The sequence below is a fragment of the Mirounga angustirostris genome, unplaced genomic scaffold, assembly GCF_029215605.1.
Source record: "Mirounga angustirostris isolate CCGP_5_RB_7025 unplaced genomic scaffold, mMirAng1.0.hap1 SCAF_7, whole genome shotgun sequence".
NCBI classification, from domain to species: domain Eukaryota; kingdom Metazoa; phylum Chordata; class Mammalia; order Carnivora; family Phocidae; genus Mirounga; species Mirounga angustirostris.
The window spans coordinates 34,026,700-34,054,375 of NW_026991715.1; the positions used below are offsets into that span (position 1 = coordinate 34,026,700).

Below are 27,676 nucleotides of genomic sequence, written 5' to 3' on the forward strand. Positions count from 1 at the left end.
TCCTAGAGCACATTCAGTCCTGCGTTCTTCCTGATCCCTTTTCTACCCCAGATGGGCCTGGGCAAGTCTGGCTTGCCAGGGGCCTGGGTTCAGACCCTGGGCCTGCCTCTGGCTGGTTATGTATGCTTGGACGAGAGACTTAACCTCTCGAAGCGTTGCATTGCTTACCTGTGAAATGGGAATGATGGTAGTGTCTATGTTCAGGTACTGCTATTAGGACTAAATCAGGTAACGTACCTTATCAGGCCTCAGAATAAATGTCTTCTCCTCTTTCACTAGGCTTCCCTGGGGCTGGGTCTTGTCTCCCAGACCTCAGAACAGTTTTGCTTGTGTTGCTGAGTGGGGCCAAAGGAAAGCAGGCTGAGTTGAAAGCTGTGCCACAAGAGAAGGGAGGTCTGTGGAGGGTGGCTGACACAGTGGGACTTGGAAAAGCTCACTACTAACCCAGAGTATTCTAGCTACTATACCAGGCTTCAGAGAGGGGAGTTGCCGAGAGAGGAGGTATAAAAATAGATACACAAAAATAGAACTGAAAGACTGCCAAAGGACCAATTTAACTTATAGATTCATGTATTCATTAACTTGGAAAAAGTTTAAAATCCTTACTACTTATGAGTTTAGTGGTGGTGGTTGTCTTCAGATTTTCTTAAAAGGGGCCACAGACCCTCTGAGACCAAGGTTGACCATCAGCCATTTTAAGTATGTGCTTACCGGAAGGAAGGCTGATGTCGGCCGCCAAGTCAGCTGACTAGCGAAGGGAAGTTGGGGTCCTTTTTGACCTGTGGACTTGTGTAGCACTCAAATTTCTTAATAGAGCACTTAGCCCTGACAGGGCTTATTAGAGTTCCACCTCCATTCTGCGAAAAAGCCACGGTGCTAGGTTCCAGCCATCCCTCTCCCTTGACTAGGTCTTCATCCCTGCCCCCCACCAGTGTGTGTGAAAGGTAAGAGGCTGGGGCACACGTGACAGTGGGCATTGCCCAGGTTTGAAGAACCAGGACTCCTGGTTATTCTCTTAGGGCCTGCAGTTCCTTTTTAGGAACTTTATGCCTTCTTTTGGGAGATGGCAGAACGGTATCTGAGGAAATACCAGTAAGGTACGGGACACATTGCTGCCTGGTTTCTAAAGCAAGCAGGGCTAACCAACTCTGGCCAGACAAGAAATGTCCCTGCCTTCGTGTGAGGCCATCTTGTCCCGGCAGGGGTAAAAGTCCTTAGGAGGAGGAGAGAAAGTAGTTGGGGAGCTAAGCCACCCTTCCTCCAAACATCTGCCACAGTGTAAATGAAAGGCTGCCCCCAGTCTGCCCAGTGGCTCTCGGCTGCCACAGTCCACCCCTGGTTTGGGAGGCCCTGGCTCTGTGGGGCCTGGGCTTTGTGCCAGTTCATTCTCACCCTCCCTCTTCTCCCTCCAGTGTATGTGGTGGAAGACCAAAGAAGGGATGACCTGGGCCCATCCACCTGCCTCACAGCCTGCTGGACTGCGCTCTGTTGCTGCTGTCTCTGGGACATGCTCACCTGACCAGCCCAGCCTCCCTGTCCTGCCAGCTCTGCCACCACCTTCAGCAGGTGGGCCTGCCCCATCTCTTCTGATTGCTGAAATCAAGGAAAATGACTAGCTCTGCACAGACACTTCTACCTTCGACACAGTGGGATTCTAGATTAGCAGGGGTTGCGCTGCTGTTTAATTCAGTGACTTTATCTTTTTAATGTTTAAAATCCATTTCTTATTGGCCTTTCACAAATGTGCTAAATGACTTTTATTTTTTTGGCCAAAGGCTTAGTTATATATTTATAATTTTAAAATTATACATTCAAGGTAGCGACATGATGTAATACCACTGAATGATTTCTCTGCTAACACCCTGTATGTTTCAATAAATTTGTCTAAACCTCAACTGAATGAATTATTCCAGACAAAATGCTAGTAGCCACTGTCCCGTGACGAGGGAGTCTATTTACGTTTTCATTCAGGAAGGCAGGCTCCCTGGGGCCCTCACCAGGCTAGCATTTTCTCCCTCGTCCCACCCGGAGACAGGCTCACCAAGCTGCTGTAGGTGCTTTTACTCAGAGCCCACGCCTTCTTTTCTGCTGCCCGCCCTCCGCGCCCCCAGCCTCCCTCCACACACACAGGACAGAGAAGAGCTGTCATCCAACAAGCTCTCAGCTTTGGCCGCTGGGTGGCGCTGAGCCGCCATAACAGAGTCCTTTTCCTTCAGCTCGCTGGCTCGGCAGCAGTTGACAGCTCTCTGCCCACTTTCACTCTGCAGCAGTGATGTGCTCATAAATATTTAACTACCAGTGCTCTTTAAAACAAATCCTTATTTTATCCATCACCTGATTCTGTGGAGTAAATGGTCCCACAATAGCTGATTTCAAGCTACCAACATGATGTCCTGAACGCAGAGTTGGGAAGAAAAGCGCAGGAGTGCACCATTATGTAGCATTTCCATCATCTAGATACAATAGACTGTTCACATCAAAAACATAGATAATGGCCAGATTTAGTAATTAGGAAGGGGGTAAGTTCTGAATATTTATATTTGCGTATATTTACCTAAATTTTTAATAATGGCTGTGTTTCACAACTGGCTTGAAATAGTGCTAACACTTGTTTTAAAAATTGGCTCTCACGAGCCAGTACAAGCCAGCTCCAGCACACCACTGCCCCTGAGCCTCTAGGAGTGTCCACCTCTATGACACTGGCCAAAGGCTTAGACAGCCATGGAGGTACTGCTGGTTTATTACTGCATTTTCTTCAGGAACATTTGTGAGGAAGAGGAAGGAATCTTTGGGCACACTGCCACCACAGTTACTTGAATTCAGCTATGCCCTGGTTTCCTTCCTTCCTTATCTGCAGGGAGGCTCAGAAGGTGAGGGATTTACTCAAAGGAACAGAAAGGGGAAAAAAAGGGCAGGAAAGGCTTCAATAAAGAAGGAACAGAGTCAAAGCCCTGGAAGGAGACAGAACAGGGAGGGAGCTGAGGTTGAAAGCTTCTGCTTCTCTGGCCCTTGGTTCTCATCCTTTGGCTTGAGAAAGGCAGACTTAGTAGAGTGGCTGGGGGAACAGATGCCTTTTATTGGTCTAAGCAGCATAACTAGTGATAGGCTTGGGCAAAGCCCCCCCATGTCCTGGCTCCCAGCTTCCCTCTCTTGGGAGTTGGTGACTCACCCCCAGGGGAGAAGAGTGTTCTGGGCAGGGGCGGCAGACAGAGCCAGGACAAAAAATGCAGAGTTGGGATCTGAAAGGGTATCAGGGTGAAGGAGAAAACACAGGGTTACCAGATCATCCAAAAAAAAAAAGTCCATCAGGGCAGAAGAGAGGATGCTTTCCCCACATGGGCCCCTCTGCCCTTGCCAGGAATGGGAGGGGGCAGGAAGCTTCTGCTAGAGATTTCCTACTGTGCCCTTCGTGCCATCAGCATCTCCCGGATGTTGTCCTCAGCTTCCTTCACACTCCGCTCCAGGTAGGATTTTTTCTGCTGCAGTATGAGAAAGAAACCAGAGTTAGGAGGTGTGGGCCAGGTTGGCAGATGCAGTTTTTATGGCCAATGGTAATGGCTTCTCCTATGTGACCAGTGACTTCCAGTAGCATACTGTCTAATGGGGGCCAGGTACACACACACCTGACCAGAGTGCTCCCCTCCTCCTACCCACAGGCCTGAGCGGGGAGGAAGTGGTTATTCGGTTGCAGGAAGCAGAAGTGCTCTGTGGAAGGCAGCTGTGCTCTTCCCCCAGGAGGAAGTGGACTCAAAACAGGCGTCTCAGTACATGAAGTTATACCAGACAGACAAAGGCCAGGAAATACCAGGACAAAGCTCTGGCCCCATAACAGACTGTCTCTCAAGGTTTTCCATGGCCTGGGCCAGGCGCCTGGAGCTGCCACTGCTGCGGAACGGACAGGGTACCAGAGGGTTCTGCTCTGTCCAGTGAGCAGACAGGCTGCATGAGTGCTAAGAAGTTGTACCCCATGTCTCACCGAGCAGATGCATCAGGCTGAATGAAATCTGCTTTTCTCATGAAACCGCTGCCTGCCAGGAATCCAGGACAGTGACACACTGAGTAAAAGAGACCTTTTGGAAGTTTACCTCCTACCCCATCTGGGTCCTAAATTAAAAATCTCAACTTAGACAAAGAACTTTAACCACTTACAGGAGCCACATCTGGGCCAGGATTACAAAAGATTAGTCAAAGGAAATGATGTCTGTACATTACTTGCCCTGCGGTCACCTAAAAAGTATGATGGCTTCCCCACTGGTCCCTGCCCTGAGGACATAGTTGTGGCTGCATTCCCACTTAAGAGACATGAAATGAGGCTCCCTTTTTGAGGAATACTCCACAAATAGTCCCCTTTCTAAGGGTCCATGTGACTGGGCCACACTGGAGCCAGGCAGTAACGCAAGCCCGGAGCTAGGCAGCTCAGGGGGACCCAGTGCCCTTCTCACTCACCCCTACACCTTTCACCCTAGGAGCTGTGGATTCACTGGGACCACGGAAGTGCCCAGATGACCTGGGAAAACCAGGCAATATTGGGCCACTGAACAGGTGAGCAGTCTGGCCTGACAGGCTTTCCTTGGGAACTGATGCCCAACCAAACCACTGAGGCAGGAAAATCGAAACGAAGGCGCGCTGTTGCTTGAGGCCTTCACCATTAAAGTCTCTGGTGTTCTTCTACAGATCCCTGTGGCTAACTTCTCCCGCTCTCTGTCCAGATTTTTTTTTTTTTTCAAAATTTTGTTTGTTTGACACACAGAGAAAGTGAGAGACCGAGAGAGAGAGAACGAGCATGCGGGAGGGGGAGAGGGAGCCTGAGATCATGACCTGAGCCGAAGGCAGACGCTTTAACCCACTGAGCCACCCAGGTGCCCCCAGGTATTTATTAAATGATACATTTAGAGATGCTTTCCTATGGCTCCAATGTTGTGGCAGCTTTATCAGTTTTTGTGTGAACTTGATTCCTGTTGGGTCTTCTCCTAACTTTGAATTTCCTGAAGGCTAGAAAGAGCCCTATCTCTTTACTCATCTCCCATCTGTCCAACTTGCACACAGCTGCTGTCCAACCTGTAAACAACAGGAGCTCCATAAAAACTCACAGTGGCTATGAATGTATACTGTTGCTAAGGAATTTATTAGGCTGCTAAACCTGATACAGTCCTATCATTGTGCTATCAGAATGGGAACTTAAACTTCCTTTGATAAACAACCCCTAGACTTGACATGTGGTGACTTAAAGAGGGAAATACTAGTAACTCCTGACACACCACTCAAGAATGTCCATGTACTGGGTGTTGCACAGCAGGGGAGCAGCAGCTAAAGACCAAGTGCCATGAACCATCTGGGCACCTTCCCAGCCCCGGGGGAATGTGAGGAAAAGGCCAGTGGGGCAAGCGGGGCTGGGCTCCCGCGGCATGTGCTGGTGCTCAGGGACCCGGGTCCTTTGCATTCCATCTCTGCCAACTTGCTGCCCCAACTGGCAAAACCGTAACTTGGAACATCAGCTGGAGCTTTTCTACCTACTGCACAGGCCTCTGGACAATCAAATTCAGGTTATAATTCTTATTTTAAAATTCGTCATTCTATGTCTCTTCTTCCAGTTTCAGTTTTATGATTTTTTTCATGATTTTTACCACTGCATAACTTAAGGTCTTCAAGTTTGAAAAAATAATGCAAAATAAACCTACCTTTAAATCTTTAATTAGCTTACGTAAATTTATTGCACATTAAAATTTTCATTTCATCCTAATAGACAGGTCATCCCTAGCACCGAGGGGCCTGTTTTCTAACTTTTTCAATAGTTCCTGTATTATCCTCAAACGTACCTAAGCCAAAAAGACCTTCATAATCAAACCCAAACCAGAGTATGTGATGTGCGTTGCATTGTCTCACAAAAAGATACGTTGAAGTCCTAACCCCCCATTACCTGTGAATGTGGCCTTATTTGGAAATAGGGTCAAGTTAAAATGAGGTCATGCTGAGTTAGGGTGGACCCTTAATCTAATGATTAGTGTCTTTATAAGGCCACATGAAGATGAAAGGGACACAGAAACAGAATGCCATCCCCTGATGGGAGGCAGAAAGGGAAGGACACATGTATAAGCAAACGAAGACCTCTGGTCAGCAACCACCAGAAGCTAGGAAGAAGAAACTGAAGGATTTTTTCCCCAGAGGCTTCAGAGGGAGCATAGCCCCATGACACCTTGATTTTGGACTTCTAGCTTTTAAAACTTGTGAGAGAATAATTTTCTGTTGTTTTAAACCAAGCACCTTTGTAATAATTTGTTAAGCAGCCCTAGGAAACCATGAAATGAGGGATGTCCCAGAGACAGAATCTACCCCACAGTTCGTCTGTACCCACAGCTTCTGACCACACTGAATCATAGAGGGCTGGCTAAGGATCCCTGTAAGTTAGTACCCTGGGACCTGTATTTCTCCCAAGAAAACCGTGGTAGAAGTGATCCAAATACAAACAAGACTGTCAGAAAAGATGCAGAAAATTAAGGAACCAATGATCAAGTCAAATTTTTTCTTCCTTGAATTTCCACACTTTCTTCCTAAAACTACTAGTCAAATCAGAAATCCTGTGGACCCATCTTCCCCATTTCTGTAAATGACAACTTGCAAATTTGCATTCTTGCAAATGCTCAAAACCTTTGGTGTCATCTTTGAATCTTCCTTCTTTCACATCTGACATCCAATCAACCAACAAATCCTATGCACTACCTCAAAATGTATCCAGAATGTGACCTTAATGTATAGCCTCCTAAGTGGTCTCCTTTCTTCTGCCCTTTGGTCCCCATTAGTTTCTTCTCCACACAGTGCTCAGAGTCCTCTGTGAACACTTAAAACCCTCCAATGGCTTCCAATTTCAAAATGAAAGGCAAAAGCCTTTTTGCAAAGCCATGTTTAGTCTTGTTCTCAGCGGACTCTGACCTCAACTCCCTCTCACCCACTCAGTTCCAGCCACACTGGCCTGCACCTCTGACTCTGCGTTGCCCCTCCAACCCACCAGCCATGCTCCTGCCTGGCTTTTGCCCTTTGGCTCTCTCTCTTAGGAACTCTCTTCCCCACATATCCACAGTACTAGCTCGCTTACTTCCTTCAGGCCTTTCTCAAATACCACCTCATCGGGAAAAGCCTTGAATATTATGGCAGCTCTGTGCTCCCTATTCTCACCCTGATGTGCCTGCACAGTCCATCTTCCCGTACAAGAAAGAGAAGTCCACAAGGGCACGACTTTGTTCTGTCTGCTGATATCCCAGTGTCTAGAAAAATGGCTGCTACATGAGAGGAACTCAATACCTGTTGAATAAAAGTGCATTTATAATGGGAATGATGACTTACTGATATACTTGTATACACACTGCTTTTTAGTTCTCCTCACAACATGAATGAATGAGGAACACCAACAGAGAAAGCAAAGACAGAAAATGACCCTCTCCTTCAAGATGATTTTCAGTTTGGGCCAATGCCTCTTAACCTCTGCCCCTAGGTAAACGTAAGTCTCTCAACTCTCATTGATGTGCCTGGGAAAATCACAGGCTTACTTCTACAAACAGAACAGGCCCTAAGGGTCAAGCCCTTTATTAGATCAACTTGTAAAATTGTAAAACAAACTACCCCAATCTCCCATGTCCTGGAGTTGGAAATCCTTGAGAAAGTGTTTGGAGCTTGGCCAGGGCTGCTGTGAGCTACAAGGGGGATTAGGACTGCTGTGTAAACTCCAGGAGGCCTTTCAAACCCACACCTTCCAGCAGGAGATGGCCTCACTGCAGCATTTTTCTGTCTTGCTGAACAATCTCCCTCAGAAGCTTTCCCCTAGGAAATTCTCCAGTGGAATCAAACCACAGAGGTCTGGGTGCAGCGACATTCCTGTGGGCCTTGTTCTGGAGTGAAATTCTGAGATTTCCTGTGGGGCTCAGCATGGCCAGGGAAATGACATTGTTGCAGTTATTGCTCATCAGCCTGAGGTTCTCTCTGGGAGTCAGGCTGAGGGGCCAGTGTTCCCTTTATGACCTCCCATGAAGGAAAGAGGCTCAAGTCTGTAGAACTTTCCTGACATGACATAATCTCTCAAATAGACCGCTGAGGTAATTCATCTCGTGATGCTATCTCTACAGACTTTTTTTCCTTAGGGACTTTGTTTCCCTCTCTTTCTCTAATATTTCTCCTGTTTGCCATTCCTTAAGGTATAGAAAGTAGTTTTCCTCTCTCATCCTCTATTTCCCCATTTGTAAAATGAGGATTTGGACTATGCAGGTATCCTCACTCCCCCATTATTATTCTTTAGACACAGAGCTTTTTCTTCAAATGAACTCTTGTCTCAAAGACAAATAAGACAGGTAAAATAGAGCTGGGGGAAGGGTTGGGGGGAGATTCGGTCGATAAAAGCAGAACTTCTGGCTTGTCCCATGCCTCCAATCCAGGCTACAGGGGCAGTAAAATGGGCATCTTGATTCCCTTCTGCCCCTGATGTTCTGTGAGATCTGTGCTCAGAGACCCTCTGCTCTGAGTCCCATGTTTCCGATCCTGACTTTGACCTATCCTGGCCACACACTTCTCCCTTACGCTGAATCCACGGCTGCCAACTTCTGCAGACCACTGCCAACTTCAAGCTCTACTATTAATCAAAACACGCGAAGCAAAGGCCACCTTCTCACTGTTGCTCCCAAAGCTCCTGAATTAAAAACCCAGAGCCTCACTGTCTCATGCTCTCTGAGTCTGCAGAACTCTAAAACGGCCAGAGGATGCCAGCGGCCCACACTAGGGAAGTTTAGCAAGAGGCCAAGAATTCACTGAAGGCTGAGAAGGCATGTCTTGGCAGACAGGGGTAAAATGTGACGAAGGCACAGAGAAAAAGGAGGAAGAGAAAGTAAGAAAGGCAACGAGGAGTGACAATCAGAGAAGTGAGGAAGGGAAATGAGACCAAGATGGCAGAACTGTAGCAAGCAGAAGCGGCACAGAGCTCTGCAAGTGCCAGTGACCGGGTGAGGCGCATTCACCAGGGGCAGGAAAGACAGGCCACGTCTGACCGGGAACTGAAAGCCAAGAGAGTGATACACAGACACACGTCGGCTTGGGAACTCATCAGGGTGCATCCACTTCACCATTAAGGATACAACTAGGTGGGGCACCTGGGTGGCTCAGATGGTTAAGCATCTGCCTTTAGCTCGGGTCATGATCCTGGGGTTCTGGGATCGAGCCTGGAGTCGGGCTCCCAACTCAGCAGGGAGCCTGCTTCTCTCTCTCCCTCCGCCGCTCCCCCTGCTTGTCCTCTCTCACTGTGTCAAATAAGTAAATAAAATCCTAAAAAAAAAAAAAAAAGGATATAACTAGGCAATAAGGGAACTTGTGAACTTAACACAAGTCTGGGAGACAAGCTCAAAGAATGAGAAAGCAGATTTAGGCATGGAATAGGACAATCTAGGGAGAAATCTAAGAAGTTACTGTCTCCGCAACTTTCAGAAACCGCTTTCAAAAGGTCCTCTGCTAAAAGATGTGGTTTCGCTGGACACTGACCTTGTTTTTCTTCCAGGTGGTCTCTTACCTGTAAAGAGACTCTGACACTGCTACTCTGTGGGGTCAGACTCCCAAATCCCACCTGTGACTGCCCAAGACAAACCTCACCACGACTCAACGCCTTAGGGCAGAAATACACTGGGGGAGGGGGTGGGGAGAGAAGGATTCTATTTCCTCCCCTTGGTCCCCCTAGGGTTTGGGTGATCAATACCATTACTGCCCTCCCTAACACATGAGCTTCCTTTAAGTCCCAGAGAAAGTCCAGCCCATCAGACAATCCAGGAAAGAAAGTAGAAAGAAAACTCCCGGGTAAGTGCAGAGCCAGCAGAAGGGCCAACTGTTTCAAGGCACATGGCGCTGAGTAGGCTACATCCAAAGCATTATTACATTTTGGGGCACCAGGCTTAAAAAGGGATGAGACATGTCAGTAAATCATGTCAAGTGATAAGCAGTGAAGTAGGTAGAGAGATGTGGCTCAGAAAAGATTAAGAGGAGAAGGAACCTGACCACTGCCTTAAATATCTAAAGCAATGGCTCTTAAAATGTGGTCCCTGGAATTTTTCCAGCATCAGCAACTCCTGGGAACTTGTGAGAAAAGCATAATCTCAGGCCTTAACCTGGACCCACTGAATCATAAATTCTAGGGATGGGGCCTAGCAATCTGTGCTTTCACAGCCCTCCGGGTGATTCGAAGCACACTTTTTAAGTTTGAGAACACTGTTCAAAAGTGAGAGTTGGCAAACTGGATTTTTTTCTATAAAGGGCCACTCAATATCTTAGGCTGTGTGGAGATGTCTCCGTCACAACTACTCAACCCTGCCATCATAGCATAAAAGCGGCCACAGACAATGTGTAAACTAATGGGTGCGGTGTAAATGAATGGGGATATCTGTGTTCTAAACACACAAAAACAAGCAGCAAGGTGGATCTGGCCAGCAGGCTATGCAGTCTGTCAACCTCTGTTCTTAAAAAAAGAGAGTCTTAAAAGAACTGATTCCAGCAGGCAGAGATTTCAGAGATTTTTAACTTTCAATGAAAGTTGCCTAATAAAAGCCCAAATTTCCATCCATCCATCCTTCTTCTATTCATTCATTCAGCCCAGTGCCAAACCATTTTCTCTCTTTCCCTCCAAACTCTGGTCCTTGAAGTCTGTGGCATCGTGCTTTACCAGCCTCTCCGCCCCCCCTCCCGCTGCCACCACCTACAATATCCTGAGTACTGTCCCTCACTCGCTGATGGCTCACCGTCCTCTCCACCACAGCCGCACCGCTCAAGGTGACTCCAACAAGAATGGCGATCCTTCCAATAACATGATGTCCCCTCCCCTCATAATCTTTCTTTCTTTTTTTTTTTTTAAGATTTTATTTATTTATTTGAGAGAGCGAATGAGATAGAGCGAGCATGAGAGCAGGGAGGGTCAGAGGGAGAAGCAGACTCCCTGCTGAGCAGGGAGCCCGATGCGGGACTCAATCCTGGGACTCCAGGATCATGACCTGAGCCGAAGGCAGTTGCTTAACCAACTGAGCCACCCAGGCGCCCTCATAATCTTTATTTCACCCCACCTCAGCCACCCATCCACAGTCACACCCTAGGCACCATGTCGACACCACCAACCGCAACACCTCTGAAATTTCAGGTTCACCACCACAACTCCAGATTTTTCCAGGTTGCCGTATCTGATAATTCTCAACTCCAGTATTTCTTCAACTTCATCTCAATGACAAGTTTTGTTTTAAGATTTTTGTATTTATTCATTTGAGATAGAGTGAGAGCTAGAGAGAGAAAGAGAACACACACAGAGGGAGAGAGACAGAAGCGGACTCCCCACCGAGCAGGGAGCCCAACACGGGACTCGATCCCAGGACACTGGGATCATGACCTGAGCCAACGGCAGATGCTTAACAGACTGAGCCACCGAGGCACCCCTCAATGACACGTTGTTCATTATACATTGTTTCCATGGCCTTACCCTTCCTACCCATCCTACCTAGCTAAGCTTCCACAGTCCATCATTTATATATTAACCCCTTACAAATATCCCTTTTCTACTTTGTTCTGCTCTCCCCCTGTTGCACTTGCCTGGCAAAATGCCAACCCAAGTTAAACCCAACCATCTGCCTACTCATGCTTGTACCTAAATGTTAAAGAAAATCACTTAAATGTATGGAATGGTTTCCCTTTAAATTCAGGACCATGAATCTCAAATGGGCACTCAACATTGTCCTAGTATCCTATTAAACTTCTTTAATAAGTTCACTTGTGTGTTCTCCAAAATAACTATTTCATACTTTATCTGGTCTCCTCAAATCTCCTATACTCTCTCCTCCACTCTCATTCTCAGGTCACTGAGAAAATACAAGCAATCTCATGAGAACTGCTGCTTCTCCTCACTACCACGTCCACTACCTGACCCGCACTATACAGATACTCTCTTCTCTCCCTACTGTTAAAATGGATAGTGTCCCTGCTTCTGTCAAAACACAGCCCTTCCACTTGGGCACTGGTTCCATCTCCACTCACCCTCTCAAAATTTTCACTGCTGCAGTCAGCCTTTTTCTTTTTTCCTAATTTTCAATTTTTCTTTGTCTGCAAAATCTTTCTTGTTGAGGCAAATCATTTAAAAAACCCTTTCGTGTCCTCACATTCCCTGCAGGTACTCTCCCCTTCTCTCCTTCCCTTCTTAGCACAATTTCTTGATCCAATTGTTTTTAGTAGCTCCCTCCATTCCTTACCTCCCCATTTGCTCCTCAAATTGCTCCAGTTACTATTATGCTTATTTTTTTTTTAAGATTTTATTTATTTGAGAGAGACAGAGACCGTGTATGAGAGAGAGAGCATGAGGGGTGGGGAGGTGTGGGAACAAGGGGCTCAATCCCAGGACTCCAGGATCATGACCTGAGCCGAAGGCAGACGCTTAACCCACTGAGCCACCCAGGTGCCCCTGTGCTTATTTTTTATAGCACAGAGGAATCTGTTACAATCTTCTTATAACTCTATGACTCTCTTGGCCAAATAATCTCTCTACAAGTCTTCCAAATGAGCAAATAAAGTAACTTTTACTATTTCAGTGTGTCTTTAGTTTGCTCTAGTCTTACAAGAGCTAGAGAATCCAATCAATAGTGTGTACTGTGGAGTTTGGCCTGTAGGCATGATAAAGCGGTAGGTGGAAAAGGGTGTGCCTTCTCAGAGAGGAAGTAAGGGCAACACCTCACATTCTTGGAAGTGGAGGTGCGCCTGACTCAACTGTGAGGACAAGACTAGGAGGGAGTACATGAGGCAAGCATCTGAAGTCACTTCAGTACTGCTCTCTGCTCCAAGCAAATCAAGAATTTCAATTTTCTTACAATTCAACCCAAAAAGATGAAGAATACAATTAAAAGATGGGCAAAGGACTTGAACAGACATTTCTCCAAAAAAGATATATGAATGTCCAATAAGCACAAGGAAAGATGTTCAACCTCATTAGTCTTTATGCAAATAAAAACCACAATGACGGGCGCCTGGGTGGCTCAGTCGGTTGAGCATCCAACTTTTGGTTTCGACTCGGGTCATGATCCTGGGTCGTGAGATCAGTCCCCTCATGAGCTCGGCACTTAGGCCGAGTGCCAGAGTCTGCCTGAGAGTCTTTCCCCGCCTCCCCTTCCCCTCTGCTCGGCTCCACCCCACCACACCCCCCACTTGCACAGGAGCTCTCTCTCAAATAAATACCCCCCCAATTTTTTTTTTAACAAGCACAATGAGATACTACTTTCTACCCACCAGGATGACTATATATAATCAAAACCAGAAAATAAGTGTTGGCAAAGATGTGGAGATATTAGAACTCTGATATACTGCTGGTGGGAATGTAAAATGATGCAGTTGCTGTGGAAAACAGTTTGGCAGTTACTTAAGAAGTTAAAAGATAACACTGCCACATGACCCAGCAATTCCACTCTACGTATATACTCAAGAGAAATCAAAACAGGTGTCCAAATAAAAACTTCTGAATGTTCATAGCAGCATTATTCATAATAGCCAAAAACTGCAAACAACCCAAATGCCCATCAATTGAGAAAATGTGATATACAATACAAGGGAATACTGTTCAGCCATAAAAAGGAATGAAGTTCTGATGCATGCTACAACATGGATGAACCTTGAGAACATGGAGCTAAGTGAGAGAAGCCAGATACTAAAATCCACACTCTGTATGATCCATTTATATGAACATCAGAACAGGCAAAACTATACAGACAAACAACAGATTAAAGACTGCCGGGTGCTGGGGGAGAGGGGAAATGGCCAGTGACTACTTAATGGATAAGGGTTTCTTTGCGGGGGGGGGACGGGGGGGGGATGAATGTGTTCTAGAATCAGACAAGTGGGGATGGCTTCACAACACTGCGAATTTTATGTTACATAAACTTCACCTCAATTAAAAATAAAAAAGAATTCCTGGTCTTCTCAAAATGCTGTACCACAAGGAGAAAAGACAGGACATGAAAGCCCTGTGTTTAAAAACAGGCATGGTGGGGCGCCTGGCTGGCGCAGTCAGTTAAGCATCGACTTCTGGTTTCAGCTCAGGTCGTGAGATTCAGGCCCGCGTCGAGCCCCGTGTTGGGCTCCGCACTCAGCAGAGTCTGCCTGAGAGTCTTTCTCCCTCTTCCTCTCCCTCTGCCCCTCCTGCTCATGCTCTCTCTCTCTCCAAAATAACTAAATAAATTTTAAAAACAGGCATGGCAAGGCAAGCTCCTAATGAATTATTTTCACAGCAAATCAGTCTTGGCTCCACCCAAAACTTAGAAAATTACACACAAACTGGCCAAGGTAAAATAAACTGACGTATTAATTTCTGAAAACTAACTTTAATGTTATCAGTGTAAGTACTAAACATTTAGATTAATGAGTTAATTAGGTACTCTGGGAGAGCCAATGAACAAACAAGGGTAAGGAAATTTCTATGTGATCACATTACTACTTTCCAATCGAGGAACATATTTATACAACTAAAAAAATAGAGATACGGCAACCGGAAACCCGTAAAAGGAACGGGAGACAGTGAAAACAAGCAAGAGCTCAAAGCCACCATAAGCACAGATTCATGACTCATAGGCACCTCCTCTGCTGATTTGTCTAGGTCAGCAGAGGGCATAACTGGAGAACTACAAATATACTCCAGTATCAAAGAGTTATTTATAAAGCTTTCCCCCCAAATTGGCTTTCTTTTCATTAAGAAAGACAAAAGGAAAACTAATAGTTATACCTCTCAGTATCACTAAGGAATTACTACTGCTCTTGAACTCTAAGCTAAACCTCTAGGTGAGATAAGCAACCTTGGGTCTTTGCTCACATTGCTCACCGTGTTCTAAAGGGCACCAGGAGGTCAGCTCACATCACCCAGTGACACTTCTCCATCCGGGGTGATCCAGAAGCTCATACCATGATGAAATTACTCTACAGACCAGACGTTACAGCTGCCACTTGTCCCAACTCTACACACACCCAAGTTACCATGGAACGGGTACAAACAGAATGGAGTTTAATATGCTATTAGCTCTGATCTAAGTAGCTGACATAACACCAATTAAATTTATAATGACACTGGAATAATTAGAGAGCACTTGGCACACTTCTCTTTGCAAACATGATTCAAGGGGTGGTTTTCATTTTGCCCTTCCTTCAATTTCCAGATGCTAGGTCTCTTAGAAACCACTTACAATCTTTTTACTCAAAGAGCTGGCGTTTAGGGGGTTTACCATTTCATAAGAAAAGGACCACTAACTTATTAGAAGGGCCAGCTACTAGGAATATGCAACCACAGTATAGAAACCCTCATTTTTTTCAAAGTAAAACTGAATATCGTGGTTGGAATCTAGAAACCTGGGTTCCCAATCAGCTTCCTCACTTTCCCTGACTGATTCTGGTTCTGGCTCTAAGAAGGATACTTGATCTCCATTTTCAAAAGACAGGCAGACGGGGCGCCTGGGTGGCTCAGTCGTTAGGCATCTGCCTTCGGCTCGGGTCATGGTCCCGGGGTCCTGGGATCGAGCCCAGTGTCGGACTCCCTGCTCTGCGGGAAGCCTGCTTCCCTCTCCCACTCCCCCTGCTTGTTCCTTCTCTCGCTGTCTTTCTCTCTGTCAAGTAAATGAATGAAATCTTTAAAAATAAATAATAAATAAAACACAGGCAGAGGCCATGAAATTTATGAGATGGCTTCACCACAGAATCCATGGCTGTCAGGAAATAAGAGCAGCAGACATCACTGTCCTGGGGGCACTTGCGCCCTTGAGCCCCTACCAATGGCTGTATTTATACTACACATGGAAGAAGTCACTGGGCCCTTTGGCTACACTCACATGATATATACTGAAGGTATAGACAATGGGTCCTTTGCATAAAATACAGAAAGTTTTATGTTCTTACAGAATACCCTAGAGCAGTTTAAATGAGTGAACTACATATTAGTGTGGGTAGAGCTCAAAAGCAAAAACAAAAAAAGGTAATACTGAAAGATCCAAACAATAAGATGTCATTTGTTAAATATAAGATGCCATAAAACATGGAATGGAAAGATACACACCAAAAACCTGATAGTAGTTGCTTCTGGTGAATGGGAATAAAATTGAGGTGGGCTTGGAAGGGAAGTTACAAAGGAGATTTCAATTTCATTAGTACTATTTTTATAAAATAACAAAAAAGTAAGTATTACGAAATGCTAACATTTGTTAATTCTGGGTAGTGAGTACACAGGTGTTTGTTAAGTTAGCCTTGTATATATGTGTATCTTCATTAAAAAAAAAAACAACCCTTTATCTTACAAACATTTGGTGGCAATGTGCTCAATCAGTAAGTAGCTCCTGAGCATCCACCATATGCAAACAACAAATCTTATATTTATTGAGTATTTTTCAGGCACAATGTCAAGTGATTTACATGTATTATGTTAAAAGGTAGGTATTTTGAGGGGGCGCCTGGCTGGCTCTGTTGGTAGAACATGAGACTCTTGATCTCAGGGTCATGAGTCCAAGCCCCACACTGGGTACAGAGATTACAAAATTTTTTTAAAAGGTAGTATTTTTTAAGGGAGAAATGCTTATCCTCCTCACTTCTGGTATTCATCAGCTACAGCCCTGACCTCAATCTACTCTCAGGAAGACTAGTGGTTTTTCTGACTGGCGTGTTTGGGAAAAAGCAATATTGCTCAGCTCCTTCTGCTTTGCCAGGATCTGCCTGCTTGAAAAGGTACACATTGTCTTCATTTGTTTGACAGTTATCAGCCTCTGCAGAAAGAGAGGTGTGGCTGTCCCACACGTGGAGAGATTTGCTGGGTGAATTCGTCTCTTCAGTATGCCTAATTCTGGATCAGTTCCAGAAACCGCTGGTATCGCTGCACACTGAAGCCACATTCTTCAACCTTACCTTTAACTAATAACGGGAAAATAGACAAAAATTTTTTTTCTCAATCTGCCTTTCAGTTGGTTCCACACTTAGGCAGATAATAAAGAGATTATTTGTTGCCCCTCTCCATCAACACTGTTGTTGCCATTTTATAGAAGAGCGGATTTAGGCTTATAGACACTAAGTAATTTACCTAACATGTAGTAACCAACAGGGTTGGAGTTCTATTTCATATTCATCTGATTTCAGAGCTCATATTCTTAATTATTATGCCAAGGCATTATGCTACACATATCTGAGCAAAGAAAAGCAATACCTACTACTTGCTAAAAATCTTCAAGATGAACTAAAAAAATATTCTAAAGGTTAAAGCTTTTCTTAGTATATACTGAAAGAGGGTAGGAAAGTGCACATATTTAGGTGTGTGCATATGTGACAGCGTGTATGGGGAAAGTACGATTTATTATAAAATCCCTTCAGGAAACTTTTAACCTTCAAAACTAGTTCAAAACTAGTAGGCATGTTTGCTTTCACCCCTGTAAGTACCCACTTCCCTCAACTATGACTCAAGATACCACAGATGCATAGCGGGGCTGCTTATCTCCTGTGCTCTAAATGACCTGTGTTCAACCACTCCCTGCAGTACAGTCCCACGGACAGAGGGCTCAGCTCTGAGCCTAACCTGGTGCCGGCCTCTACCTCCTGCAACCCCTCCCTGAGGGAACAAATCTGTTTCCCTCAGCAGACCAGGCTCGCCTAGCTCCAGGGTCAGTACGAGGAAGAGAAGGCCACAGAGCATTTGCAACCCAAGTCTAATTGAGCTGACAGCTCCGGCTGCCACCACAAAACCAAGGGCATGGACAGTCTCCTCACGATGGAGGGAGTGGCCCCTTCTCAGCACAGGCGTGCCCATATAGGCATTCACTTAGTTCTCTGGACTCACACTACACACTGTCCACACCTCTGGAAAGAGCTTTACACCCTGCTGCAGTGCCGTTGGGCTTAGTCCATGACTCTCATTCATTCTTTCTCTACTACCTTTTCTCCTTAGTTGACCTACTCCAGTTCTATAACTTTAAATGACACCTATAAACTGACAATTTATAGGTAATTCTCAATGTATTTCACTAGCCTGGAATGTCAGATTCATATATCCAACTATCTATTCAATATCTCTACTTGGGTATCACAAACCAAACTTTCAATTTGCTTTTAAAATTACTTTTGGGGGCGCCTGAGTGGCTCAGTTGGTTAAGCGACTGCCTTCGGCTCAGGTCATGATCCTGGGGTCCTGGGATCGAGCCCCGCATCGGGCTCCCTGCTCGGCGGAGAGCCTGCTTCTCCCTCTCCCTCTGTCTGCCGCTCTGCCTACTTGTGCTCTCTATCTCTGTTAAATAAATAAATAAAAATCTTTTTAAAAATAAATAAATAAATAAAATAAAATTACTTTTGAAACTTGAATATCAACTAGGAAAAACTGACCAAAGAATTACCAATGGCACACGTGTTCCCATAAACATGTGGAATCTCTGTGGAGCCAGTACACATGGAATGCTATGTGGAAACCACACTAAATGAATAGCATTGGCACTGGGAATAACTACTTGCCCAAAACAAGTAGTATTTACACAAAGTGAGTAGAAACAATGTGGGTTTCATTCATTTTAGCCTTACCTCTTTTCTCTTAGACTTCTCTAGCCTCATTTCTCACCCCAACCTCCTTTACCATTCCACTTCCAGACATTTGTCCCCACTATTTCTTTGATCTGAAATGTTCTCTCCTCTGCCCCAGCCCTAAGCAAACAAAATTCTAACTGACCTTCAAGGTCCAGGTGAAATGACCCCTCTCCCATAAACCCATTCCAGATCTCTCCAAGAGGAGAATGAATGATACACATGGGAGGAAGGAGGGGCCAAAACTTTGAGTCCTCTTTCATCCCTACACCCAACTGTCTTTGGCTTTACCTTCAAATATATCCAGAGGCTGACCACCTCCACTGGCACTGCCCTGGTCCAAGCCACCATCAATCTCTCACTTGGATAATGCAACAGCCTCCTAACAAATCTCCATGCTTATACCTTTGTCTCTTATAATCTATTACCTTTTTTAAAAAAGATTTATTTATTTAATTTGTGGGGGGCAGAGGGAGAGAGAGAATCTCAGTCAGGCTCCCCACTGAAAACGGAGCCCGACACAGGTCTCAATCCCAGGACCCCGAGACCATGACCTGAGCCAAAATCAAGAGTCGGACACTTAACTGACTGAGCTACCCAGCCGCCCTGATCTATTTTCAATATAGTACACAGTCTGGTCCCGTTAAAATATGAATCAGATCATGTCATTCATTTGTTCAAAACCATCCCCAAACTCCCAATTCCAGAGCATAATCCAAAATCCTTAATATGGCCTGCAAGCCCTATATAATAATCTACTCCTGGACCCTTCCCTGATTTCTTCTCTACCTCACTCAGCTCTAGCTGAACTGGCCTCCTTGCTATTCTCCCAACTGGTCAATTACTCTCTCACCTTCAGGTTTTTATATTTGCTAGTCCCTCTGCTTGGAGTCTTCTTCTCCCAGATGTACATGTAGCTTGCTCCCTCACTACCTTCGGGCTACTGCTCAAATATCACCTTATAAGAAAAACCTTCCCTGTCAATACTATATAAAACAGTTCATACACTCCCATCATTCTGTCTCCATACTCCAAGGTATTTTTCTTTTTAGCATTTATAAATTATACTGTTTATTATCTCTGACCCTGTCCCATTCACCAGAATATAAGCTCCATGCCCATCAGGGCCTTTGCCAATTCTGTCGTCATTGCATATACCAGCACATGGCATATAGCAAATACAACAGACTATGTTCGTTCCTTAATGTATGAAAGTAAGAACAAAAAGCCTCCAAAGACATATCCCAAAGTACTGTATGTAATTCAGACACTCAGCAAACATTTAATAATGCCTTTTTAAAAATATGCATATACTTCTTCTGGCCTATCTAACAACTATTATTGGCCAAAGCCTTATGTCATAAATCCAGGAATCGTTTAGTCTTCCCAAACCAATCAGTTTTAAGTGAAAAAGTTCAGCCTCTCTATTAAAAGCATCTAAGTTTAAAAGTTTATGGCAATCGATATTTTATAGTTTAGTATGAAACTTGATCCAGTTTAAGGCTTCAACTATACAATCAGAAGCTCCTTCTTTCTCTTTTATTTTTCTTCACCACTTATCTAAAGAAAGCAGACAGAGAGTATGCATTAATGAAGGCTTTGAATTTGAACTCCAAAGAAAGCCCAGGTTCTGAACAAAAAGTGAAGTTTTTCTTTACGAATTTCTGGAGCTGATTAAACTCAACCACAAATTACATCTGTTTTGAGCTACTTTTAAAGATTTAAAGCACTGCCAGATATGTCATTCTACATGAATCACAAGACTTTATCATATACAGAGCACAGATAATCCTGAAGAGTGTGTTCTAAGTTATATATTTGAGAACCTTTAGTTCAGTTAAAATCATGATTTCATTAAATTAGAGAGTAGGGCAGGTTGGTGACTTAAGAAATGTCCAAAAGTAAGCATTCCCAAAGCCTATGGTGTCCAAGTGCTCGGATCCCAGAGCTTTAGGTAGACACCAGGCTCTACGTTAACATAGGCTTCCCAAGACATTTCCCCCCAAAGAATCTCTAATAAAACCAATCCATTTCTTTCTTTGGTGCTTAAAGTGGTCAGGTTCAGACCACCTCCCCCTGCCCCCAAAAACCCAAAAAATTCTGGATTTTGGATACGACTTCAGATACAAAAATCATTAAGCAACCTAAGAATATAAAAATCAATAATCCCTCAGGTGGGTCAACACAAACTGCAGAATACCAGAATATAACTGAAAATTTGGTCCTAGTTTTCATATACTCCACCACTGGTAAATACATAGCAAGGGACAGGAAAGGCATTTAAATCATTTCTTCGCGATCAACAGCTTTACAAACAAGTACTAGATTGCTATGTCTACTTTACAGAAAGTTATTGCTAGGATTTGAAAAAAACCAAAGGCAAAGAGGGGTCAAGAGCCAAATCCAAGCAGAGCTTCATGCTGGCACTGTGAGTTAAAATTGCACAGGTATACTGGAGTCAAACGTGTGGTAATTTCATCAAACAACCTGACTCTCTGAACAATGAGTTAGGGAAAAGGACTGAACAGAAAGATTTCTTTATTCTCACACTCACTGCCCCATCTGTAATCACCATTCTCTCCCTCTCACCCTCTCTCACAAACTAAGTGCATATTTCCACCGTCAAAAGCCACATTAAAAGACCAGCAAAAGACCACAATCACCTGGTTAACCTCTAGCATAACAACTGAGTGGAGCATGCTCTTTGAGGCCTCCAGCGCTGGCTCTACACTGCAAGTGGATGTGGGTGCGTGAGCCCATTGGAGCTTGGGAAAAAGGAGAGCTCAAACAATGTTCTTGTCAGCACTTTAAACAAAAAATCCATTCAATGATAATGGCACCATGTTCCTTTTGCCCTTTCTCCCTAGGAACTAAATTAAACAGATTACAGACAGTGGCAAGAGCTGGCCTTAGAACAGCCTCCCCCTTATTTATTATTTTTAGCAATTTAGTCCGACAACGCCTGACAACTAAACATGCCTAGAATAGCTAAAGGGAGGGGGGATTATCAGATACTACCAGCAAAAAAACACTAGTCATCACTTCCTCCAACCCTAAGAAAGAATCATTTTCCGTGTCTTTATAGCATCATGCAGAGTTGGAGCTTTTAGAGTCTCACATAAAAACAGAGTACATATAAAACATCAGTGGAAACCGATAATGCTTCCTGATCTGGAGGACTGTTCCACCCTCACATGTGTTTTCTTAAAAACAAAAGCAGAATAAAATGAACTAAGTTGTTTTACCACAAGAGTTAGGAGTAAAATGCATCTGTGTCCATTTTGGAAGAATTCCCTCACAAGATAATTATGTACCCAAAAGAATGGCTTCATGAATAGTGATGGAATTCAAATGTTTTTATTATGCTGGTGAAAGATGAAAGATCGGCAAGTAAGACAAAGTGAGGTAGGAGAAACTCCTCTAATTAATCAAAATTAGGAAGACAGCACCACCCATAGACACTCTATTTATAAATGAAATAATGTACTAAAAATTCTCTGAAAAATGAAAAAATAAAAATGGTAAAGTAGAACTATCTGCATCAGATTAAAATTCATAAAAATACATTTATTGTTTAGTAAGATAAAATGTCCATGTACATTCAGGAATTTATAATTAATAACACTTCCTGAACATTTTTTGCCACGATTCTAAGTACGACGTATTTTATAAGACAGTATAGAATAAAGCACTACAAATGAGTAAAATGATGTCTTCCTGGGTATGTTATTTTAATTTATGTATGTGGGATTAATAATACGGCTCCATCCAAAAGTATCTCTAAAACGGGTGATACGTAATATACTACCTTAAGCCATCACAAGCACATCTGTGATTTCGTCATTTAAGCAACTACTACAAAGCTATCAAAAAAGATGTTGTTACCTTTTAATTTTTTTTTTTAAGATTTGATTTTCTTTATTTGACAGAGACACAGCGAGAGAGGGAACACAAGCAGGGGGAGTGGGAGAGGGAGAAGTAGGCTCCCCACCGGGCAGGGAGTCTGAGGCGGGGCTCGATCCCAGGACCCAGGGATCACGACCTGAGCCGAAGGCAGATGCTTAACGACTGAGCCACCCAGGCGCCCCTGTTGTTACCTTTTATTACATTTTAAATGGCAAAGCTGCAGGCAGACAACTACTTTTATTTTACCTTCAGAGAAAAGGATTCCAATTAACTTTTTAAATTAAAAGTGGACATGAAAGGAAACTGCTTTTTGTTTTGTTTTGCCTCCTTTTTTATCTTTTTTTGTAAGGGAGCATTTTTGCTCCGCAAGTGTCAATTCAGAAGAATACCAAGGTTATAATGATAAATTTAACAGAAGTGCCCGTAGAGGGCGCCTGGGTGGCTCAGTCGGTTAAGCGACTGCCTTCGGCTCAGGTCATGATCCTGGAGTCCCTGGATCGAGTCCCGCATCGGGCTCCCTGCTCGGCAGGGAGTCTGCTTCTCCCTCTGACTCTAACCCCTCTCATGTGCTCTCTCTCATTCTCTCTCTCTCTCAAATAAATAAAATCTTAAAAAAAAAAAAAAAAAAAGAAGTGCCCGTAGATATCTTCTAATCCAACCTCTCATCTTACAGATGAGGACACTGAAGCTTAGAGTACAGCAAGGGCTAGAATTCAGAATTCCTAACTCAGCAGAAGGTATTTAAATTAGGAATCTAGGGTAATGAATGCTCTGTTGTAAATCTAGGAGACTTGGAGATCTCTATTTATGGTTCAAATATCAGTATGGATCTTGTTCTTTTGAGCTGACATGCAGAGTGTGCTCATTAATATAGGTGTGGCCTGTCCACACTGAGTATCGAACAACTCACTTCCTCTGGCCAGTATCTATTACTTCAGGTTAGGGAAGACCTGTGCTGTAAGGACTGACCAGAGTCAGAATCTCAGGTAAAGAAAATATACTGATTAACCTCCCCTTACCATCTAGCTCCAAGAGCAGGGAGGCATGCACTAACATGAAAGAAAATTCAAAGTCTACCTCATTGAAAGAAATCATTTTCTAGACAGGCTGAAAGTAACTGCAGGAACTCTCAGGCATGGGAGGGAGGGGATAAAGACAAATATTCATGGTTAGGCACCGAGAAAAGTTAGACCATATAAAGCACAAAGCAGTGAAACCTGAGGTCAGTCAACAACCCTCTGAAGCACTGGAAGGGATAGTCCGGTGCGGGTATAGACAAATATTCCAAGGAGTAAATCAAGGCACCCTGGGAATGCATTCTAGAAAAAAGGAATAATAGACTCAAGATGCAGAAAGCTAAACTCAAGTCTAACGGGAATGCAAATCCTTCTTTTACCTTAATCATAAAACGAAGACACACATATCAGTCAATATATGAAATCAGAGGGATGTATGTGTAAAATATTTGTAATATATATTTTACAAATAAGGAAGACTGTCTAGTTACCAGGGCAAATCTATTTGAAATGGTCACATCTAAGTTCTCATCAGAGCTGAAATAATATTTTTTAAGTAAACTCTACCCCCAATGTGGGGCTCAAACTGACAACCCTGAAATGAAAGTCACTTGTTATACCAACTGAGCCAGCCAGGCATCCCTGAGCTGAAATATTTCTAATAAGGAAGTGAAATATATCACAGTTTACATTTGGGTAAATATCAGCACTTGGGTCGTAACACATATACACTGACCAAGGCATTGAAAATATTGATAATAACCAATAAAGAATACTCAACCAGAAAAAGAGCGTATTGGGCTTTTTCAGACTCATGCCTATTCTTCTCTAAAAGCCAAAGAGGAAGATTATGCAGCTACATTAAGCCTTAAGACACCAGGACAGAGAATATATATAGTTCACACGATAAACTCTAGGGCTTCCAAAACATCAGGCTCTTTTAGATTTAAGTCTTAAATAACTAAAAACTATTTTAAAACAAACACCCATTTTTACAAATGTTGAGAATGCAAATGAACTCTATAAAGAGATAAGTATTCATACCTGAAATCATAAAACATGGGACAGCAAGAGAAACATCACTCGCTACTTTCCAAGTCAAAACATAGAAAAGAGATGAATTTACTAACTTGCAATTATTATTTTTTTTAATTAAAAAAATAAAAGCAGCTTTCCTTTCCGATCTGCCATCTGCGGTGGAACCGCCGCCAAGATGCAGATTTTCGTGAAAACTCTTATGGGGAAGACCATCACTCTTGAGGCTGAACCCTCGGATACAACAGAAAATGTAAAGGCCAAGATTCAGAATAAGGAAAGAATTCCTCCTGATCAGCAGAGATTGATCTTTGCTGGCAAGCAACTGGAAGATGGACGCACTCTGTCTGAATACAACACTCAAAAGGAGTCCACTCTTCATCTTGTGTTAAGACTCCGTGGTGGTGCTAAGAAAAGGAAGAAGTCTTATACCACTCCCAAGAAGAATAAGCATAAGAGAAAGAAGGTTAAACTGTCCTTCTTGAAATACTAAGCATACTTCCTGAAATAATAAGCATAAGAGAAAGAAGGTTAAACTGGCCTTCCATCCACTATAAGGTGGATGAGAATGGCAAAATCAGTCGCCTTCGTTGGGAGTACCCTTCAGATGAGTGTGGTGCTAGAGTTTTCATGGCTAGTCGCTTCGACAGACATTATTGTGGCAAATGTCTGACTTACTGCTTCAACAAACCAGAAGACAAGTAACTGTATATGGGTTAATAATAAAAGACATGGGGCAACTGGGTGGCTCAGTTGGTTAAGTGACTGCCTTCGGCTCAGGTCATGATTGCGGAGTCCCGGGATCGAGTCCCACATCGGGCTCCCTGCTCAGCGGGGAGTCTGCTTCTCCCTCTAACCCTACCCCCTCTTGTGCTCTCTTTCTCACTCTCTCTCTCAAATAAATAAAATTTAAAATAATAATAATAATAATAAAAGACATGAACAACAACAACAAAAGCCACTCAGAGGGTCTAGTGACCTAGATGAAGGTGGGACACCATCAAGCTAATTTTCAGAGTATAGACATTTTATACACTTTAGTACTCAAGTCTCTTGGGTCAGAGTAGCAGAGATCTCTGAAAAATAGCTCCCTTCAGCAAATGACTAAAAGATAAACTGTACACTCGATTAGAACATCCTGACTTGTTAAGAATAAAAATGGACTGCCTACGAAGATAAAGTGTAACTCTACATAATGGAACGAAAACAAATCACAATCTTGAGTAACACATATATCTCACAATGTTGAGCAAAAGAAGGCAAAAAATATATATACAGTGATTTTGTTCATATAAAGTGCAAAAACAAGAGTAAATTACACTGTTGAGGGGAGGTATATATAGGTGGTTAAAAAAAAAAAAGGAAAAGAAAATACAATTGCACCAAAAACGGTTAAGATACCTAGGAATAAACCTAACCAAAGAGGTACAAGACCTGTATTCTGAAAACCTAACACTGATGAAAGAAATTAAAGATGACACAAAGAAATGGAAAGACAGTCCATGCTCATGGATTGCAAGAATATTGTTAAAATGTCCCTACTACCCAAAGCGATCTACACATTTATGCAATCCCTATCAAAATACTAACATTTTTCACAGAGCTAGAACAAACAATCCTAAAATTTGTATGGAACCACAAAAGACCCCACATAGCCAAAACAATCTTGAAAAAGAAAAGCAAATGGGCGCCTGGGTGGCTCAGCCGTTTAGCGTCTGCCTTCGGCTCAGGTCATGATCCCAGGGTCCTGGGATCGAGTCCCGCATTGGGTTCCTTGCTCGGCAGGGAAGCCTGCTTCTCCCTCCCCCACTCCCCCTGCTTGTGTTCCCTCTCTCGCTGTCTCTCTCTCTGTCAAAAAATAAATAAAAATCTTTAAAAAAAGAAAAAGAAAAGCAAAGCTGAAGGCATCACAATTCCGGACTTCAAGTTATACTACAGAGCTGTAGTCATCGAGACAGTATGGTACTGGCACCAAAACAGACACACAGATCAATGGAACAAAATAGAAAACCCAGAAATGAACCCACAATTATATGGTCAATTAATCTTCAACAAAGCAAGAAAGAATATGTAATGGGAAAAGACTATCTCTTCAACAAATGGTGTTGGGAAAACTGGACAGCTACAAGCAAAAGAATGAAACTAGATCACTTTCTCACACTATACACAAAAATAAATTCAAAATGGATTAAACACCAAAAGGTGAGACCTGAAACCATAAAAATCCTAGAAGAGAACAAAGGCAGTAACTTGTTTGACATCAGCCATAACAACTTCTTTCTAGATTATGTCTTCTGAGGCAAGAGAAAGAAAAGCAAAAATAAACTATTGGGACTACATTAGAAAAAAAGATTCTGGGGCGCCTGGGTGGCTCAGTTGGTTAAGCGAGACTGCCTTCAGCTCAGGTCATGATCCTGGAGTCCCGGGATCGAGTCCCGCATCGGGCTCCCTGCTCGGCGGGGAGTCTGCTTCTCCCTCTGACCCTCCTCCCTCTCATGCTCTCTGTCTCTCATTCTCTCTCTCTCAAATAAATAAAATCTTTAAAAAAAAAAAAAAAGAAAAAAAAGATTCTGCACAGAGAAGGAAACTATCAACAAAAGTAAAAGGCAGCCGATAGGGTGCCTGGGTGGCCCAGTCGTTAAGCATCTGCCTTCAGCTCAAGTCATGATCCTAGGGTCCTGGGATCAAGCCCTGCATCGGGCTCCCTGCTCAGCGGGAAGCCTGCTTCTCCCTTTCCCACTCCCCCACTTGTGTTCCCTCTCTTGCTGTGTCTCTCTCCGTCAAATAAATAAATAAAATCTTAAAAAAAAAAAAAAAGGTAAAAGGCAGGTGGGGTGCCTGAGTGGCTCAGCCAGTTAAGCACCTGACTCTTGATTTCAGCTCAGCTCATGATCTTGGGGTCGTGAGACTGAGTCCAGCACTGGGCTTGGTGCTCACCAGGGAATCTGCTTGGGATTCTCTCTCTCTCTCTCTCCCCACCCCACCCCCAGCTCGGGCACATGCTCTCTCCCTCTCTAAAATAAATAAGATAAAATAAAATATATGAAGGATTTGTAAAACTCAACACCCCAAAAATGAATAATCCAATTAAGAGACAGGCAGAAGACATAGACATATTTCCAAAAAAGACATATAGACATCCCAACAGACAT

The 27,676-nt window shown here is 43.6% G+C and overlaps 2 protein-coding genes and 1 long non-coding RNA gene across 4 annotated transcripts in view; 2 read left to right on the plus strand and 1 right to left on the minus strand.

Moving 5' to 3' along the window:
* The window catches only part of LOC135365352 (uncharacterized), a 61,005-nt gene extending 59,110 nt beyond the window's left edge, over window positions 1-1,895 (plus strand). The window contains exon 3 of the long non-coding RNA XR_010413024.1: window positions 1,413-1,895. This is a non-coding gene — a long non-coding RNA (uncharacterized LOC135365352). The remainder of the gene's footprint in view (window positions 1-1,412) is intronic.
* A 1,161-nt stretch (window positions 1,896-3,056) lies between these two features.
* Window positions 3,057-27,676, minus strand: part of PFDN1 (prefoldin subunit 1) — a 69,125-nt gene continuing 44,505 nt past the window's right edge. Inside the window, exon 4 of one of the 2 annotated variants that reach the window (XM_054511727.2) lies at window positions 3,057-3,476. In XM_054511727.2, the coding sequence (XP_054367702.1) occupies window positions 3,396-3,476 (81 nt within the window). In that variant the 3' untranslated portion in view covers window positions 3,057-3,395. Of the gene's footprint in view, window positions 3,480-27,676 lie in introns of both variants that reach the window. The other variant, XM_045893647.2, reaches the window with a different exon arrangement.
* Window positions 24,458-25,916, plus strand: LOC123857145 (ubiquitin-ribosomal protein eS31 fusion protein-like). The gene is made up of 2 exons (XM_045893659.3): window positions 24,458-25,012; window positions 25,075-25,916. The coding sequence occupies exons 1-2, from the start codon at window positions 24,703-24,705 to the stop codon at window positions 25,227-25,229; spliced, it is 465 nt and encodes a 154-aa protein (XP_045749615.1). The 5' UTR covers window positions 24,458-24,702; the 3' UTR covers window positions 25,230-25,916.

What these genes read in the sequence shown, in the direction of transcription:
- LOC123857145 (XM_045893659.3), top strand. Translation starts at nt 24,703, where the DNA reads ATGCAGATTTTCGTGAAAACTCTTATGGGGAAGACCATCACTCTTGAG. An exon ending in TAAACTGTCCTTCTTGAAAT is followed by an intron (nt 25,013 to 25,074) that starts ACTAAGCATACT and finishes GGCCTTCCATCC; the next exon opens with ACTATAAGGTGGATGAGAAT.